Source organism: Limanda limanda, chromosome 4 (genome assembly GCF_963576545.1).
Source record: "Limanda limanda chromosome 4, fLimLim1.1, whole genome shotgun sequence".
NCBI lineage: Eukaryota > Metazoa > Chordata > Actinopteri > Pleuronectiformes > Pleuronectidae > Limanda > Limanda limanda.
In genome coordinates this window covers 15,157,378-15,176,423 of record NC_083639.1, presented here as the reverse complement: position 1 = coordinate 15,176,423, position 19,046 = coordinate 15,157,378, and the positions used below count along the sequence as shown (strand labels likewise).

The 19,046-nt window shown below is 41.5% G+C and overlaps 1 protein-coding gene across 1 annotated transcript; it reads left to right on the top strand.

Annotated features, from left to right (window-relative positions):
• The first annotated feature begins 273 nt into the window (after positions 1-273).
• On the top strand, positions 274-16,595 carry ell2 (elongation factor for RNA polymerase II 2). The gene is made up of 12 exons (XM_061069343.1): positions 274-450; positions 4,365-4,412; positions 5,383-5,507; positions 5,623-5,786; positions 8,555-8,814; positions 9,213-9,340; positions 9,959-10,031; positions 10,117-10,792; positions 12,561-12,633; positions 13,054-13,225; positions 13,861-13,905; positions 14,022-16,595. The coding sequence occupies exons 1-12, from the start codon at positions 274-276 to the stop codon at positions 14,136-14,138; spliced, it is 2,058 nt and encodes a 685-aa protein (XP_060925326.1). The 3' UTR covers positions 14,139-16,595.
• Positions 16,596-19,046: the final 2,451 nt, after the last annotated feature.

The window sequence follows — 19,046 nt, the reverse complement described above, 5'->3', positions numbered from 1 at the left end:
AGAATCTGACCCACGGTCCTGAGGTTGGTTTTTGCAGAGTTCTGCAGAGCTGCAAAAAAGAAACATGCAGAACACAATCATGTCCCTCTTGAAGCAATGTGCCTGTGTCTAATGTGTGCATGAGGTGTAGGGAACTGACAGTGGCTGGGTGGAAAGTGACAAACTGGAACAGGTTAACACGTTGAGACCAATCCGCAGCGGTGGGGGGGCCGGGAGGCAGCGGCTGTAGTCCCTCCCCGGCTCGCAGGGAGCGCAGGCAGTCCGGGCTGCTAAATGCTCCGGCCTCAGAGGGACGATGGTGGAGGGCTGGTAAAGATGGCGGCGGCGCTCTCCGAGGATGGGAGGTACGGACTAAATTGTGGCCAGCAGAGCGCCGACAGAGTCACCGTGCTGCACGTCAAGTTGACCGAGACCGCCGCGAAAGCCATCGAGAGCTACCAGCAGTGTGGGGTGAGTGGAGGGGCGTCCTGTCCGGGGGTCTCAGGACGAGGCGGAAGAGTCGGGACCGCTCGGGCTGACACGGCTCGACTCAAGCCGGGGAAGCCCGACTGCCACGCACAGCTAATGCTAGCAAGTTAGCTAAGCTGCTGACAGAGCGACTCTCTGCTCGTTTTATTCCTTATTCGTGTTTTGTGTCCGTGAATAAAAACACAGGGGAAGGTACGTGGGACTTTCGCCTTCTCTCCGGACCTGGTTTTACGAACTGACACGGGTTATTTAGCGCAGAGAAGCGGTGGGTAAAGTTAGACACTGCGGCTAGCTTGTGTTAGCTCCGCTGGCCAAGTCCATTTTCTTTCTATCCTCCTTCCCAAACGTGACTTTAACCAAACTATGAAAGTGGAGATTTCTGTAAGACGAGAGTTTAACTCGACAGCTCAGGGAACTGACGTGGACTTTAATTCACCGAGGTGGTTAGCGAGCCGACCTCACCAATTAAAGCTAATGTAACTTTACTAGCAAGTTAGTGGCCTTAATTCAATAATGTCTGCCTAGCTAGTTCACCAGGTGGTTAAAAGTTGTGGTAATCCCTCAACCCGAACATCACGACCTAGCACGCACATCTTAGGGTTTACTTGAGCTCCTTTTTATTTTAAAATCTTTATTTTTTAAAATGTTGCAGTCACCCGAGCTTCCACAGTGAAGCTACACAGGATGTGAGCCATTTATTTCTGGACTTGCTTGACAAATTTCAGAATTTTCCAAGCGGGTTGTTTCTGAACATTGAATTCTTATTTTAAAACGAGTACAATATGCACATTGGCTCAAAGGGTAGCTTTTGTCATTTTGGTCCAAATACAAGATGTTCGTGTACTTTTAAGGTCTCAACAAACCAGCTAATGTTCAGCACGTCGACTCCACTCACTGAGGAGCCTTTGTGCCAAGTGGACACTGCATAACTGGGCAGATTAAATATAATTTGTTAATCTTGAACTGCACAAATGGCGTAATCTCGTAGAGGTGCCACACAGGTGAACTAATCCGGAGAGAGGTCCCTGCAGCCCTGAGTCGACGAGGCCAAGTTACCTGACCTCAACTCTGCCAACAACAACGCTCTTACATAACTGTGACAAGGCCCAGGTCTCCAGTGGGTCTGATACACTGTAGCTAGGCATGTTCAGAGGTCTCTGCCACAGCTTTTTATGGCATGGAGCGTGTGTCTGTATGTATGCCACACACACACACACACAACCCCCCACCCGACGTATGTGAAAGCTCTTCTCCATGTCAGCCCTGTGTAATTCATCAGAGGAACCCCTGGTTTGAAAGGTGGATATAAAACCTGATTTCAAATGATAACTTCAGCTTTCTGTCCCCGGGCGACCTGAGTCATCATGAAGTTGAAGGAATTCCTTTGTGACAGCCTATGCTACAGCCTTTTTGGATGTGGTCATGTTGGTCTGTGCGCTGCATTGAGCGGCAGCCTGCCACCTCTTGCTGACTGAGCAGGCAAAACTGCCTGCTTTTTGTTTCTCTCTCCCTCTCAGTAATGTGTGCCGTAGCTCAACCAGTCATCGAACTATGGAAGCTGGCTATCTTTGTCTTTCTGTGGTGATGTGAAATGTGATCAGAACTCTGTGTGTGGGGACTGGTTGCTGTGTGTGAGTGTATGGATAGTGGGGGAGGGAGTCAGCCAGTGGCCTGAAGTAGCCTAGCTTTAACTACCATAACCTAGTTAAAAGTGTACATTCTATCCTGAATTGGTTTGCACCTTGCTTCATGTACGAGTTGGTAAGCATGTCCAGGAATGCAGGGAAGCTGTTCTTAATAAAATGCACATTCCACTCAAACCAGTTGACGTTTTCAGAGGTTTATGAATCCGCTCTTCTGTCGGCTTCATGCCTGTGTAGAAGTTAGGAGTCCTGTGCTTTCCTGTCCAAATCTATAACTACACCAGAGCTGCCACAGCATAATTGTGACTGTCAACTCCATTTCCAGTAACCACCAACACAGACCTGCAAACCCTCAGAGCGTTCACAAATCTCTGCTGTGTGACTCGTGTCCAAATTCCAACATTTGTGGCCAGATAAAAACCAACAGTTTTGCCTTCCTGCGACCTAAGAAGACGCAGGTGGAGCTGACTCATGTGGTGCCTGTGTTGATTTCAAAACGTAAGCTTTCAGACACTGAGCCCAGTGTTGGCTGCCAGTGGACTGTCATTAAGAGTCTGTGGCTGACAGTTACCTCTGGCTTCTGCAGCACCACTGGTCGGGCACTGGTTGTTTTATTGTTTTTTTGTCACATTGAGCATGAGAAATTAGTGTCTGCCTCTCACCATTATTCAGTACAGCAAAACTGAACGGTGCCTAGGGTTAGGGTTAGGGTTTTATCAATAGAAAAATAACGTCCCCATTTTTGAAAACTGATTATCAGGGATCCCTTTTTTAAAAAGTCTAAAATCCAATAATCTTAAATTTCGGTCTTAACATTTCTTGACGTCTTGCATATGATTGGGACAAGTTAAAAAAAGTAATAAGAAAAGAATGGGATATGAAGTTATTGTTAAATTACTTCCATATGATTGCATTTGTGTCATTAGCTTTAGGAAAAACGTTTTTACTGGTCAGGCTGTAACAAAAATAAAAAGCAAAAAACCAAGCTGGAACCAATCACCAATAATGTAAACTGTGCAGCCTGGTCAGAATTAATCAGAGCCCTTTCAGCCAGTGTCCAGATGTGTTGACTAAAGTGGCCTCTACTTTCATCTAAAAATAGCGACTTCTAGAATTAATAAGGTAATATGTCAGTTAATGCTTCTTTCATTTAATGTAGGAAAGTGCATGTTCATCAAGGGCTCAGTGGAGAACAGTACATTTAGTGCTTGTTGAAACCTGCTGAAGATTTACATAACCTGAATTCTGCTTCACCTGTTGCAAGAAAATGTTCAACTTTTAAACTTGTGGCATGACAAGTCAGAAAAACAATCCATAATGAAAACACACATGCACATATTACTCTTGCATTCACACAGCTCTGTGTAGTCATGTTCAGTTGAATGCCAATAAATTACTAATTTACTTTGTAAATAATGCTGGGACTCATATTTTCCTTCATATCCTTTGTACGTTTTGCCAATATGGAAATGAAATGGGTTTTTAAAAAATAATTTATAAGACTTATTAGATGTCTTGGAAGTATTAAATATAATTTATGGAAACCTAATCATTTAATTTTTATTTTTCAAATAAAAATGCAAACTCTCAACAGTGAGGATTTGTACATTTGTCAATTCTGTATGGTAAATGTCAGACTTGTGGTTAGACTGAACATTTTAGCATCACCTTTGGCTGTAGAGAGTTGTATATGCCACATTTAACAGTTATTCGGTCAGTTAATTCAATAATTACTAAAGTCGTCTTTAGCTGAATCAATAAAGCATCAGACAGATCCTCAGTTTATGTCCTTGGCATGACTGTTAACTGATTTACAGCCCGGTCAGAATGAGGGAGTTGTTTGTCGGTCTGCTCCGCCGGCTCTTCAGGTTTACTCTTTTTGCATAAACTACCCTTGTCATTTTCTTTCTCACAGACATCAAAGGTATGTGTCTGTGAGCCGTCATGTAGCTGTTAGGTTTGGTTTTTACACCGTGTTTAAGTGCTCCCCTAACTTTAATAGAATATAAAGGTGCAGACAGCTTTTGTCAGTGCTTGTTTCGAGGTATGCTTGCTGCAATGGGACCCCAGGTCTCTGCTGTTCTACACCCAAATGTTTATTTTTGAAAAGTAAACGGTGTAACATGTTATACACCACAATTTTGTTATTATGGTAGAGTGGAGCTGTTTGCTAACTTTCCAACTAGCATTGCTCTCCATGTATCCCTTTACAGTGACTGTTCAAATAAACTGTTGCTTCTTCTCCCTTTTCAGAATGTACCTTCTGCACGGCCAACAATACAATTCAAGGGACTCCAAGGGGTAAGTCCTTTTCAGTGTGGAATGGGTATAACCCAAATTCTGTTTGTGATTGTGGGATGCTAGATTAATTTAGTATGACAAGTTATTTATATATTCATAAGGGCATGTAAAGTTTGAGTTTGAATCTGCTGAGTTTCATTCATTCTTCTTTGAGATGCTGCTACACAATTGTCTTAAATAAAACCACAGATTCTGTGTCTGTTTGTGTCACCATTATTGGTCCATTATAGCTTGATCAAGAGTCCATCGCCTGCTTATTTGTTGACTGAAAAAATACAGTAATTTTGCTTCAAAATACTGTATTTAAATGGCAACAACACAGTCCTCGAACCTTTTCCCCTTTATCAGTGTTCATTCAGAAAAAGTTTGTGTTTGTCATATAAAAAAATTATAGATGTTTCACCTATAAAAAAGTTTTTTTCTCAATACCAATATGGTCGATACAGAGTACATTCCGTTAAAAAGATGACAGGAATTTTGCTGACAGTTTAACTAGCTCTGGAAATTACCACTTCTTCACTGCTCTTAAAAACGACTTGCCAGTGGCAGTACAGCAGAACTGCTGTTTTTAAAAAGGCGTAGAAGTGATTTCCGGGGTAAAGAAAATTGCAGTTTTATCTGGGTGAAACTGACAGTAGTTTAATTTGGTAATTTAGTTGTATTAAACTAGTTGCACTGATTGTATTCAACAATTAATATGACTTGCATGCAGCCTCCCCTTAGCTGCTGAGATCTCAGATCTTCCTGGCTCCTATAGTTACATGTAGACAGAATGTGAAGCTATGGAACATTTTAACACTGAGGAGAAACCCCAGGCCAGGTTTGAACATGTTTAACACGCGGTTGGGTTAACCAATCATGTGTATTTGATCATCCAACTCAGCTCAAGTTATTTTCTCCAACACTTAGGAGTGCATGTATACTACAAGTTGTTATTCTTTTATTTATATGTGAATTTTCTTTTTCACAGCGCATCAAAATTCCCAAAACCAATTCCTCGTCTGACCCCTTCAACAGTTTTGATTTCTACCTGTCTAATGTGGGCAAAGACAACCCTCAGGGAAGCTTTGAGTGCATCCATCAGTATGTGTCGAGGTAATGGTAATCACTGGTCAGCTGAATCATCTGTTAACTGTCTTAACCACACGTTGCTGGAACGTAATCCCTCTCTGCCTCACATTTCTCTCTCATACTCTCTTTTTGTCTCCAGCTCAGGGGCCTCACACCTGGCATTGTTGGCAACAGTACAGGACAAGGTCACAGTGTGCGCCACGAATGACTCCTACCAGGTGACCCGGGAACGCATGACCCAGGCTGTGGAGGATACACGTGAACGTGGGACCAAAGTCATCAAACCCGGGGGCCAGTACATAGGTAAGGCAGTCACGGAGGTCTCCCTTATCTTCAACTGTCACAAACAGATGCCAAGTTGTATCCCAGCTCACCAGCCCGGCTTTCCATTCACCTCTCAGCACCTTTCCTCTCTTTTCAGACTCAGCCTCTTTTTTAGGGACTGAATAGGTGAAAGCTGACAGCCTCAATCTATTCAAAGCCATTATTGCAACTGACTAAGCCATTATGCCTTTTCAGCCTTTTCCAGATTAGCAGTCTCACTGATAAGGGCCAAATGTGTCGTATGAAGGTTTTTCCATATTATAGATACATAACTCGCCAAAATAACACACTAAATGGCGGAAATGACTAGAGTATATATCCCAGCACTTAACATCACTTGCAACCATTCAGGACTTGTTTCCCTTATACTTTTTGAACATCAGTGCATGTCAAACTCTTTCCTGTCCGCTCCACCTCACAGTGCCTGGGTTTGAGTCACACAAGCTGGACAGAAAAGTTAATCTTTTATTATCTAATTTGGCTTCACTCTCTCCACCCTCACTCGTATGTCTTATCCAACTTGGTGCAGGTCAAGCAGAGGATGTGCAGCAGAAAGAAGTGCTGATGTAATGTCTTGAGCCAAATGTGTTTTAAACTTTCCTTCCGTTGTGCTTTATTTTCAGCATCTGGGTATTGTAACTTTCAAATCTCTGACCATATGGAAACAGTTTGGATGTTAAAGATCTGTTAAACAACTCAGAAAAAAAAAATTCTAAATATGATGTTCTGTTACTTACAACTAGGTATGCATATATTACACAGTTAATCGGCTACTGTTATTGTAAACACATTGGATTAAAGGGCACCAACCAAAAGTAGACATTCCTCCAGACTTAAGGTAAAAATCTTTTCACAAACATTCTAAATTAAGTTTTATTTTCTTTCTCCAGTTTTTGGTTTGAAAACTTCAGCTCTAAGGATTCGTCTTGGGGCTTTATGCTTAAAATGTCTGAGCATAATAATGAATCAATAACGTTTCAGCCTTAGAGTAAGTCTGTATGCACAGTGGAACGTATTTCTAGTTTCTTTTGAGTCAACATGCTAATGAATGTAAATATACCATATTCTGATACTTGCAAGTCAAACAGAAACCTCAAAGCTTCGACAACCTGTGGTCACTGTTTATTCATACGTAGATGTCTCTATTATGAACATCCTGACTGTTCTAAAAGTATCTCACAATTAATCAATTAAAGTTATCATGGTAACTATATCATATGACAATTAGTTAGTTATTGTCAAAGACTGAAGTTAAGCTCTGTTCAGTAAACGTCTGATGCAATTTAACAATTTAAAATCTCCTCGGGCCTGTTTTTCTTGGCTCTGGGGATCGATTTGCATTCACTGCCCCAGATAGAAACTGGGAAACGAAAGGAGCCGCAGAGAAAAGGGGTGGAACAGGAGCTTGTAGCAGCTGGTTTTGCGCGAGCACCCTATTTACGAATGCAAGGTGGGCTTCTAGTTTCTGGTTTTCACAGGCTGGTAATTTCAAGCAACAGCCCTTAACGTGTGTGTGTGTGTTTTTTTTTTTACCTTGTCTGCATGAGAGCTGCACAACCGTTGTCTTTTCAAAAGCTGTGGCACTTAACATTCTAAGCTACTTCACTCTTGATCTCTATATGTTCTTTATGTTCTAATATAGGCTGACTATTTCTGAAGGAGGAAACTTAATTACTTAAGCTTTTCACCTGCAGCAATCTGTCACTGGCCTGTCAACAGCGTCTGAGAGCCTACGCCTCCTCACACTGCTCCTCCATTTCTTTTTGACATGGATGGTGGTGGTGGGGGGAAGAGACTTTTTCCTTACTCTTCCTCTCTCTAACCTTAATCTCTTAAAGAGCTCCAGAATTTCATAATGACCCTGAAGCAGATAGAGAAATGTGCAGGCGCCCTGACTAAGCACATGGCTCAGCTTCACAGAACAGAGGCGTTGAAACAGAGACCCACAGTTCACTGTGTAGTGTGGTGAGGGATCCTGTTTCTTATGACTGACTCTTTAACATAAGGTAATTGAAGACCTTCACTTCAAAAACTCTAAAGGTTACTGGCAGGATAAAAGCAGTTTTTTTCTGGGCGGAATTTGTTTATATTAAGATGTTAGGAACCACTCTTAATTTAGCCTCTTTTAACCTGTAGATCCAATCACCAATGTTTATTTTCTCCACCAAGGAGGTTTTGTTTCCCCTGCATTAGTTTGTTTGTTTGTTGGTTAACGGGATTACTCAAACTGCTCAGCCCATCTCGTTGAGGGGTGGGGCATGATCCAAGAAGATCCATTCAATTTTGGTGCTGATCTGGATCAGGGGGTGAATTCAGAAAAAGGAATTTACTTTTTTGAGATGGACAATCATGGATTTCTCTTTGAATATATATATAATAAATAATTATAATATATAATTTGTTGCAGATCCAAATACAAATCTGGATCCATTGAATTTAAATGCGGTTTCATATTGGGCCTTGGTGGAGGCAACTACTCTACTGAGTGCCATTTACGGATGAAAATAGGTTTGAATTAGTCATTTCAATCCTATCTCATTTGCCTGCAGTTTCATGCTACATATCCTGGGATGTACAGTACATTTTTGCAGGTGCATATGTGTCGGTAAGTCTCAATCAGTCAGTTGATGATGGTACACAGGAGAGTTGAGGAAATTCCTGCCAGAACCATCCAAATGTTAGAACAATGTATGATTATTAGCTGGGATGCAGAGAAGATCAATGTTTCCTTTACCTTCTTTCCCTAGGAAAACGAGTCCATATCCGTAAGCCTGCAATAGCAAACACAGAGTTGGTCCCCGAACGCAAGCGCTCCACACCCATCAACCCAGCCAACACTATTCGCAAGTGCCTTTCCAATAACCCCGTGTCCCAGCGGCCGTTCAGGGACCGCCTCATCCACCTGCTCGCACTGAGGCCCTACAAGAAGCTGGAAGTGCTGGCCCGTCTGCAGCGGGATGGTATCAACCAGAAGGACAGAAACTCACTGGGGACGACCTTGCAACAGGTACTGTGAGGCGTCTGGTGTGTGTGTTTTTTTTTTTTGCTATATATTCCTAAATATACAGAGTATCTTCGAAGGGAAGCATTAAATCATGACATCCTTTACTAAAGTTTATATTTAGGCTTTTGACGTGTACATAGGTTCTTTAGGTGTCTAATTTGATCCCTGAGCACCTTTTACCCTTTAAGATGAGATCGAGGTTTACTAATCTGCCAATGGAAATCTGCTTCATTATATAAAGGTTTCATTTAATTAGAAAAAAGAAACCTCCCACTTGATCGTTGAACATTATTTGCATTCCCAGATGTTTGCACAGGAAATGTGAAGTTTCTTTTCATGTTTTCTATATATTTTCTGTCATTGTGTCAACTTTAAATGTGTGTGTGTGTGTGTGTGCACAGGTGGCCAACCTGAACCCCAAAGACAACACGTACTCCCTGAAGGACTTTTTTTATCGTGATGTCCAGCGGGAATGGCCTGGTTACTCTGAAGATGAGAAGATCCATCAGGTGGACCGGATCCTAGCTCGGTAGAGAAACCGGCCGTTTATAGCTTAAAGACATACTTTTTTAACTATAACTTTTAAATTTGCATAACTAAAGTACTGTTCAGTATTTGTACTAGCTTAAAGTGATAGTCCACACCCTGAGGGTAGAACTTGTCTTTACCTTCACACAGTTAAGTTAATGTCAGTCTTAAACAATGTTGGTTACAGTGGAGCAGACTTGTTAATGGGAAATAGCTCATGTAATGCACAAGTAGGTTTTATGCTTGCAATAATAATCATCAGTTGTCATTGCAGTTGTTGTGACCGCGCTGTTGTAGTGTTCGACAAGGTTTCTTATTTTGACGACTCCCACATGCAGCTGCTACATTAGTTAATTAATATTTGAGTGTACCTCCTGTCCAAACCGCACCAATTCAACATTGCACTTCCTTGGGCCATTAGTAATACACATAGCCAGTGTGAAGCAGATGAGATGAACAGCCACACACAGACAGACAGTGATTACTGGAATTGTTAGATAGGAAACTGGATATGCAAACAATTGCTTTAATAAAGGTGTTCCTCAGTAATGTAACGACAGCAGAGCACTGCTCTTTCGTTTCTGTTCCCACCTCACTCCACTCTTCCTTTTTTTAACAGCAAATTAGGTCTTCCCACTGAGACACTGCCATCAAGCAGTTCTCCCAAAGACGCTGCCCCCTCGTCCCCCCAGGTATCTTTACAAATTGACACCAAGTCACACACCTGCAGTGAAGTATGACACTTTAGGCTAAATTCTGGTTATTGTTTTCTGACAGAAGCGGCAGCCAGACTTTGACTTCATCGACCCATTGGCGCCCAAGAAAGCCCGCATCTCACACCTCAGCAATCGAGGGCCAGCTGCGTCTTCATCCTCCTCCTCTGACCGCCATGAGGATGAGGGCAGCCCCAGCTCTAAACGCTCGTCCCTACCCTCCATCACCTCGGGCCCTCCCACTCATCTCCCCATTTCTTCCCACCCTCCCGCACCCTCTCACCAGCAGCCCAGCCCGGCCTCCAACACCAACTCTCCAAGCACCCCAGAGGGCTGTGGCACCCAGGATCTGCCCATAGACCAGAGTTCCTCTTGTAGAGACCCTTCACCCAGCCCCTTCCCCTCCGATAGGACCCTGCAGGACCGCTTTCTTCAACCGGTCCCAATTCCAAGAACAGCCTCCTCCCCCAGCCCTCCTCCCCGCACCTCACTCACAGTTACCTCCACTGTCATCACCAGCCCTCCTTTGTCCAGCAGCACCAACAAGAAGGTCAAAAAGAAATCCAAGAAGCACAAAGACAAGGATCGGGAGAAGGACAAAGGGAAACAGGTGGAGCGAGGCAGCAGTAGTCCTTCCAGAGTGACGGAGCTGGCAGAGGAGATTCCTAAAGCCAAAAAGAAACGCAGTGCTGAGGAGGACAAGAGAGAAGTTATCGAAAAACATCCTCACAAAGATCAAGGTTTGTTTCCAGCTCATTTATTATCTGCATAATCAGACTTCCCAAGAACAACCAGAGCAACTCTTTTATTGCATGTGTAGCAGAGCTTGGTATCAATGGTAACTGATCAATCAATTACATTTTCAGTTACAATACCAAGTTTGCTTGGATTTAAAAGCGATTCTCAGAGAATTGTTCAAACAGCCTCTAACATAAAATGTTAAAGGTTACATTAAGTATTGCCTAGTCAGCAACGCGGAATAACCATATATGAATCTTCAAAGTAATACAAACAACTGTCAAGTCACCCGACCGCCAGTGTGAATGAAACGTGCGTAATGTGAACATCACTCAAACCCCTGGAAAAGCTTCTGTGCAGTCACCTGCAGTGGATGGGAAGAGAAACAGGCAAAAGTGTGAGTGAGGCAATGCTCCACATCTGCATACAGCTTGGACCTTTCTACTTTACTGAATGTTTATATGTTGTATATCAACAATGAATTGAACTAACTATATTTAATGGAGAGGGGGTTTTCATACTGAGAATCCCACAGAGAATAAGCAGGACTCCTGTGGATCATCTAAGCCTCACGTAGCTAATTGTTCAGCCCACAGTTGACTTGCAGGAGAAGATAACTGTAATTGGCAAACAAGCTCTGATAAACACAGTGTGCACCACCACTCGCTTATCAGATAGCATTCAAACAGAGTCGATAACCTTGACATTGAGATGTCTTAATATTTTGTGCAGTTTTAGAATATAGGACTAGTTGGTGAATATCCCTTGTAGTAAGTAAGCCTTTCATGTAGTCCAGCATAGGTGAAAGCATCGCATGTGTGTCAGTAAATCAAGCAGCATTGGCGTGTCTTGTGACTGACACACCTCCTCTGTCCGACTTTTCAGACAGTTTATCTTTCAGACTTTGGATTGTTGTTCACCAGGTTTCAGTGTTTATCTCAGTTCTGTATTTTACAGCCTGACCATCTTCCTTGATTACACTGACGCACTGGATTTTGGCTCAACATGTTGATATTAGCTTTTCTCTCTGTGGCTTTTAGATCTGGTTGACCTGACATTAAAATGCTATGGTTGTTTTTTGTGACACTTTGCTTCCATAGTCGTCACGCTGCAGATTTTACCATCTGTCTTTTGGTAATAGATTTGAATACACTTGTTATGGCGGTTGAGTTTGGGTTTCACTCATTAAAACAGTTGCTGACTGTCAAATATTTGACGTCGGTTTATTTAACTACAGCGTTAATGCAAGAAATTATGTAGAGGAAGAAAATTCACCTTTGTAAAACCAACTAGCAAAGCAGATAGAAAAGCTTGTTTGTGCTGAATTACAGTGCATCGTCTTTTAAAAACATCATACTAATATGTTTAATAATTACTAATACAGCAAAAGGTCTTCTTTTTGATATTTCACATGAATTGGATTCTTTAGTGTCTTTAGCATATTTGGCATATTTGTCTGATATTTGATCGCAAATCATATACAAATATATAAAAAGGCCATGAAAATAAAGAATACAAAATTTATCGGATAATTTAAAAACATTTTTTGCACTATCCCATTTAAAAATCCTCCAAGTCATCCTGTCTTTTAACTTTAGTTTAGTGTGACACGTACTGATAAATTAAAATCATTTATTGACTATTTTATATTTTGGCGGTTGATCATGCAGCTAAATACAGTCATCCATCTTTGCAGAGTGTTGATACTGTGTATTATGGATAATAATGGATGTATATTTAGATTCATACACGTTTCTCTTCTCCTCGCAGACTCTTCTGACAAAGAGAAACCGGTCCAGTCCACTGAGTTCTCCTCCACTATTGAGATGCCTGACTATGTAGTGTGAGTAAATTTCCTCTTTTTCCACATTGTGACCCTCTTGCCCTTTTCCAGGCCTCATTTCTTCATTCAACACAATATAAAAAGCACATTGAGAAATATCTGACTGTCGTTAAACAAGATGGTGATAAAAGACACAAATCTGAGATTTAAGACTCAGGAATTCAGGAATAAAACCAGATGCGTTGGATTTGTGCAGTCTGTTGTTTTCCTTACATGACTCCACATGGACTGTTCTGTTCTTTCCGTGTCGCAGGAACTTGATATCTGTTGCAGATCAGAAACAGAGAAGCTCAGCTGTTCTTTAACAGCGTTCCCAACTTTCCTCCAACTTTCATTTATTCCTTTTAGACGACTGCTTTCGTCCTGCACATGACTCTTCATGAGCATGGGAAGACTTAATGTTCTTCTCTGTGTTCACAGGAAGTACATGCCCTTAGTGTCCATGGACCAGCGGCAAACCTTCAAGGACGACTTTAATGCAGAGTATGATGAGTACCGCCTGCTGCACGCCCGAGTGGAGAGCATCACCCGCCGCTTTACTCAGCTGGACACCCAGTGCCGGAAGCTCTCGCCTGGCACCAAAGAATTCCAGGTCACTTTAACAGTTGGCTTCATTGTACTGCACTGTATGAGATGTTATCATTAAGTCCCAATCTTATCTCATAATTTTTTCGATATTTGTCACTTGGACACTGACCACACATGTTCGTTAATGTGAATTTTTGTATTTGTACATTACATATTTTAAGTAGTTGTTGTTATAGTTGACTTGTTCTGCAAGCCAGTGAGGTCTGCAGCCGCCAGGCAGCTCACTGATGGTTAGTGTTCAAAGTGTAAAACTCCGTGCTTTGGCTCAGGGTCCTGCTTGTGTCCCACACAGTTTACCACACAGAGCTTTGAGCCGGTGTCGGGCAATAAGGCAAATCTTCAGAAAATGGCCGCATCCAATTTCCCCGACATTATCCACACTTGTCTTTCACATATGAAGAACACAGCAACAGCGTCAGTGAGTCAGGCATGTTCACAACAACGTGGACTGATTTTTTAGTAGTTTTTCCTTACTCTTGATGAGGGTTTAGGACAGAGGATGTCACACCTTGTTAAAGCCCTATGAGACAAATTGTGATTTGTGAATATGGGCTTTAAAATCAAATTTGATTGAATAGTATGTATGAATTTGCATTAAACATTCAAACCTAGTAAACTCTTTTATTTTGAATTTTACAGAAAGTGCAAGAGGAAGTCTTGAAAGAGTACAAAAAGATGAAACAAGTAAGTACTTACACAGATGCCTGTCTGTTTATGATTAGGTTTTGTTTTTATCGACCACAGCAGGAGCTGCTGGGGGAGATGATGACTCTGATCTTTTGTGAACGTTTGTTTTACAGCACAACCCCAACTACCACGAAGAGAAACAGCGTTGCGAGTACCTGCACAACAAGTTGGCTCACATCAAGCGGCTAATAGCTGATTTTGACCAGCGCAGAGCCCAGGCCTGGTGCTGAGAGCACGGCACACCACGTCTTCACTAATCAGTATTGAGAACGGAGTGTTGAACCAGGAGGGGGCGTTCTACCGGCTCTTGTTTTTGAACACCTCTTCAGTTACTGCCTCCACAATACCCCCCCACCCCTCCTTCCCTCTTTCATTCTGCCCCTCATCCTTTTTCATTCCTTCCTCCTTTTCCGATCTTTGATTCCACAGGTTTCATTGTTGCCTGAGTTCTTGAAAATCTCACTTTTAATTTTCACCCCTCCCCCGTCCTAGGCTTTCTAAATGAGCTCCTCTTGAAATTCAAAAACCACTGGACCAGTGGAAGGAGCTGCCTGCATGTGTGAAGGTTTTGGGGGGAATAAACTTATACTCTTCTAACTTTTGAAGGACTTATCCTGAGGCAAAAAAAAGAACAAAAAAAGTATTTTTGAGCATCAGAGAAAATATTAACATGTATTTAAGTAAAAAAGAAAAGAGAGGGAGATCTATTTATTTTGAGACTCGCAGTGCAAAAGATGAGTCCACAGATGATATATTGTTTAACTTTTCTTGAAAACAATGCAAAAAAATTTACAGCGGCCTTATGTGTTTTGACTTTGTGAAGCCATTTTGCACGCTAGATTAATTATGTCTTCTCATTAGGCAAAGACCTCTCTCCTGGCTCTTTTCCTGTCTCCTTACACGAAACTATGGTGGATAACGTTTTAACAAATCTCTGACGTTTCCGAGTTCGAGGCTAAAACGGCAGGAAATGAGACGGGATGGAGAAATCTCTAGAGCCGAGTGAGACGCATCAGTATGTGTGCATGGATTGTAAATTTAGTTGTAATGACCACAAGGTGGTGGGTGGGGTGAATAAATGGAGTATGATCCCTCCCATCAGTGGGGGGCAGTACTCCCTGCACCAACAGTGTTTAATGTGCACGGTGCATTATGGGTGCCTTAAGGTGTTTACACTCGAATATGTCGAGTTGGGCCAACCCTTAGGGGCCACTGTCGACACAAAGGAACTACAACTGCCTGGAAACAGGTGTGTGTGTGCGTGTTTGTTTGTCTGCGCGTGTGTGTGTGTGTGTGTGACAGAGCGAGCGAGAGCAGTTGCGGAAGGAAGGGATGTTAGGTTTGGAATGAATGTTACAAATTGTCTGTGTGTATGGTTGTGCATTATGTGGAGTGACAGAAAAAAAAGAGAAAAGTGGAGAAAAAGTGAGAAATATGAAAAACGACAACAAAAAAAAAGCTGCTACAGTGTTGAAACCAGCCAGAGCACTCAGGATCACCCTGGCTGGAGTAACAGTACCTGATCTTAACTGAGGAGACGTAGAAGATCCTTGTTTTTCCAGATTGTTTCAAATGTTAAAACCTGGAAAGGACCACGGCTGCCTCTTCAGCTTTATCCTGCGGCAAACAGTCTGTGTTTTCTGTTCTAGAAAGAAGCAGAAACTTGTCATCCACCACAGGACTTAAATCTGTATCACGATGTTTCTTTTAGTTGACTCTCAAATTGAGTTGTGCAGAGCAGTGAAGGAGTTCAGAGTAACTTTTTTTTTTTTTTTTTTTTTTTTCGTGTCAACATTGATGCAGATTTAGTTCAATCGGTGGGTGAATGACTTAATCTTTATTTCAACAAGGGAAAATTTGTTTACAAACCTGTGTTAGAATTGTTTGCCAAAAATTAAAGACTTTTCTGGTACAGTTTCCATGGAGTACAATTTCTGATTGGGGCTTAATTAAAAAAAGACACTAAGAACCTGGAGGAGTCACTGGAAAAATGAAAGACCTTTGAGTTTAGGGCTGTGAAGAGGAACGTAGTCCATGTTCCCCCTAGAAATATTAACGCTTCAGTTCCTTCCTGGAAGTTTAGTATAAAATATGTCTGTGTCCTGTACTGGAAACAAAAAGTGGCACAAACTAGAGATTTAAGTTAATATTGGCCACATTCATTTCAATCTCATACTTTGGTTTGGGCATTCAGTTGAAGAGTCTGTCTCTGCAGTAGACAGTCTGTTTTGAACTGTTGTCAGAATCAATTCAATGTAATCACAACCCCTGTTAAACTCGCTGGATGTCGTTCAAATTGTTTTGGACATGAATATCAGCACTTTTATTTTGGACGTGTCGCAACAGCCGGTTAGAAAAATGTCCACAAGAGTTGAGACTCTACTTGAGATGCACACTTCGCTCTGTCTGTGGGTCCTGAGTCGGTGTTTTGATCTATTTGTTCTGTTTTCCCTCGGTCATGGTCATTCCCAGAGTTTAGAGCATCGCAAAGGGCAACTGTGACAAGGAGAAGGCTGGGGTGTTTCACAAAGCCATCAAGGCGTAGGGAGTGAGAGAGAAAGAGGTGCTCCAGCTCTGCTCAGACGAGAGAAACCACTGAAAATCAAGTGAATTCTAAGTGATATCTGATCCTTCCCAGCTGAAAATGTACAAGACATTTCAATAAAAAAAAGAAATCACAAGTTTAACCTTGAAAATGTCTCGTCTTTTTTTCACATCTTTTAGAGTCATTTAAAGAAGCCACAATAATAATTATGTAAGATTGGAAGGCATTAATATGAACTGAGGTCGGCTGTGACATTATGATACCTCCATCCTGACGATGTCCTGCATACTGAGTCGGTCCTGCACAAAAAAGATTAATCATAGCTTGGACATAGATCAGTATTGGTTATTTCTTTAGTTTCATATCGTCTTAAGGGAAATCTTATGCTTTCATTTGCACAGTGGTGGAAGAAGACACTTCATAAAATGTTTTTTAAATTATTTATAAATGCACAGTATGCAATGTACTGCCACTAGGGGTCTCACTATCCAAACCTTACCTCAAATGATGGTATGATGAGAGTTGTCTCACTTCAGCAGGTTGTCCTGATCAGGGTTCCTTCAGTGTTGAGTGTTCAGGAGGGCTTTACTTCATAATAAAGGTTTCACGTGTCTCTCTGACAGACACATGACAGAGGAGCTGTGAGCAGATCTTCTAACGTTGGCTTTGATTGTCTCTGATCATTTCGGATCCAAACATCGGATGTTGAAAACTCTTTATCCTGTTCAAATATATCATTTAAACTACCCACATTGAAAAGGTCTATTGTAAAAATCGGACTAAAAGAGTATTTTGACAGCTTTTAGCAGACGCGTATATGAGGACATTAGACAAGGACTTAAAGATTACACGGTACACCTTAGTAAAACACAGTGTGTTACTAATCACATTCATTAAGGCTCTGTCTAAATAGCCTTGTTGAATGTGATTAGTAACACCTGTGTTTACCTACTACTTTATGTCAAAATGGCTGCCGTGAAGAGGCTCTATTGCTGCGGTCCATTAAACCTCAGAGCTCGGAATATCCGATCCCAGAGTCGGAAGTTGTAACTTGAACGCCCCCTCAAGTCGGAATTTCCACTCGGAAGGTCGGAGGAACCTCACCACCCCCGACTTCGCAATCCAAGAAGGCCCCTCCGTAGATCAACAGTAGTGAAAGCTGTAGTTTCTACTGTTTATTTAATGTTATTATTCGTGAAATGCAGCGTAATGGATTATTATGAACTGTTTTTGCTAACAATGGCTAGCTGACTAACATAAACAATGTTCTTGTGCAACTGGAACGCCATCAACTTGGGTTATTCGGGTGTGACGTCATTCTGAGGCCCAAGCTCATATCATCCTGGTTTAAAATTTCGAAGAAAATTTGTGCATGGTGTAATTACACAACTTAGGGAAATATATAATGTATACATAAATAATTTGAGTCAAGTTATTTTTAGAATTTTTTTAATTAAACCGTACAATAAAAACAGTATTAAGCGTAGAATGGAGTTTTAACACCACCTTTCATCAGGGCCAAAAACACAAGTTAAAAGTGTATTGATCTCACTGAGGCAGCTAGGAATGCTTGAACCAGTTGTATAAACTAATTGTATATATATGTATATATATAACATTGTGTTTTTGCATGACAACCATTAACAGAAAAAAATGTAAACATTTCAAGCTTTCTTGGGCGCCCTCTACTGGTCACATTAGCAGGCCCTCAGGCCCTGGCTGTCAACAGACATGACTAAGGTCATTCATCCAATTCAACTCATGTCCACAGATTACACTGTGTACTCAGAACATTTGTATAAGTCTAGACAGATTAATTATGGGCTTCTTCATGTTACATTTGGCTCAGTCGTTAGTTTACCAGGAGCTTATGCTGATCTTGATTCTTAAAGGTATTGAGCACCGACAGAGTTAACAATCCTGAGGGAGAAGACGTTGATGGTTCTGGCTCTGTGACCTTCAGCAGAAACTTCTCAAAGTTATGTCGTACCTCAAGTCTTTATAACTGAGACATTGTCCAATGAAAAAACAAAATAATAGAAACATTGCTCAGTGGTAGAATGCTTTTTACTAAACAATAACAAAGAAATGGATTTCTCATTTAATTAAAATTATCTGTCTAATTAATATTCTAATAACTTGGTATCGGTGCTGGATTGACTATTGAGCAATGCAGCTGACAGCCATGGAGCAGCAGACCAACTGCATATCAGTTGCTTTTGTTGGCTGATAATTGTTGGGGGCACTTGAACCAAGTGTAGTTCTCTGAAGTATCAACTAAATGAAGTGTCATATAATTTTAGGCTTAGCTGTCTTGCACATGGCCCTGTGTCAAAATTCCGTTTTTCTGACCTTTAACTTTTGAGCTTGTGCTCACATAATCAGATTGGATCAAATTTCATGACAGAAAACCAGGGCTCAGGTAGAATTATTTCAGCTGAGGTGAACTGTTTGGTTTTGACGTGATAAAGGAACATAAAGTGTATGTTGTAGGAACTCTTCATGATGGAGACCTGCTGCTCCTGGTACAGGCACAATGTGCAGGGAAGTGGTTTGGAGGTTAAACAGCTAATTATTCTCCTGTGTGTCCTTA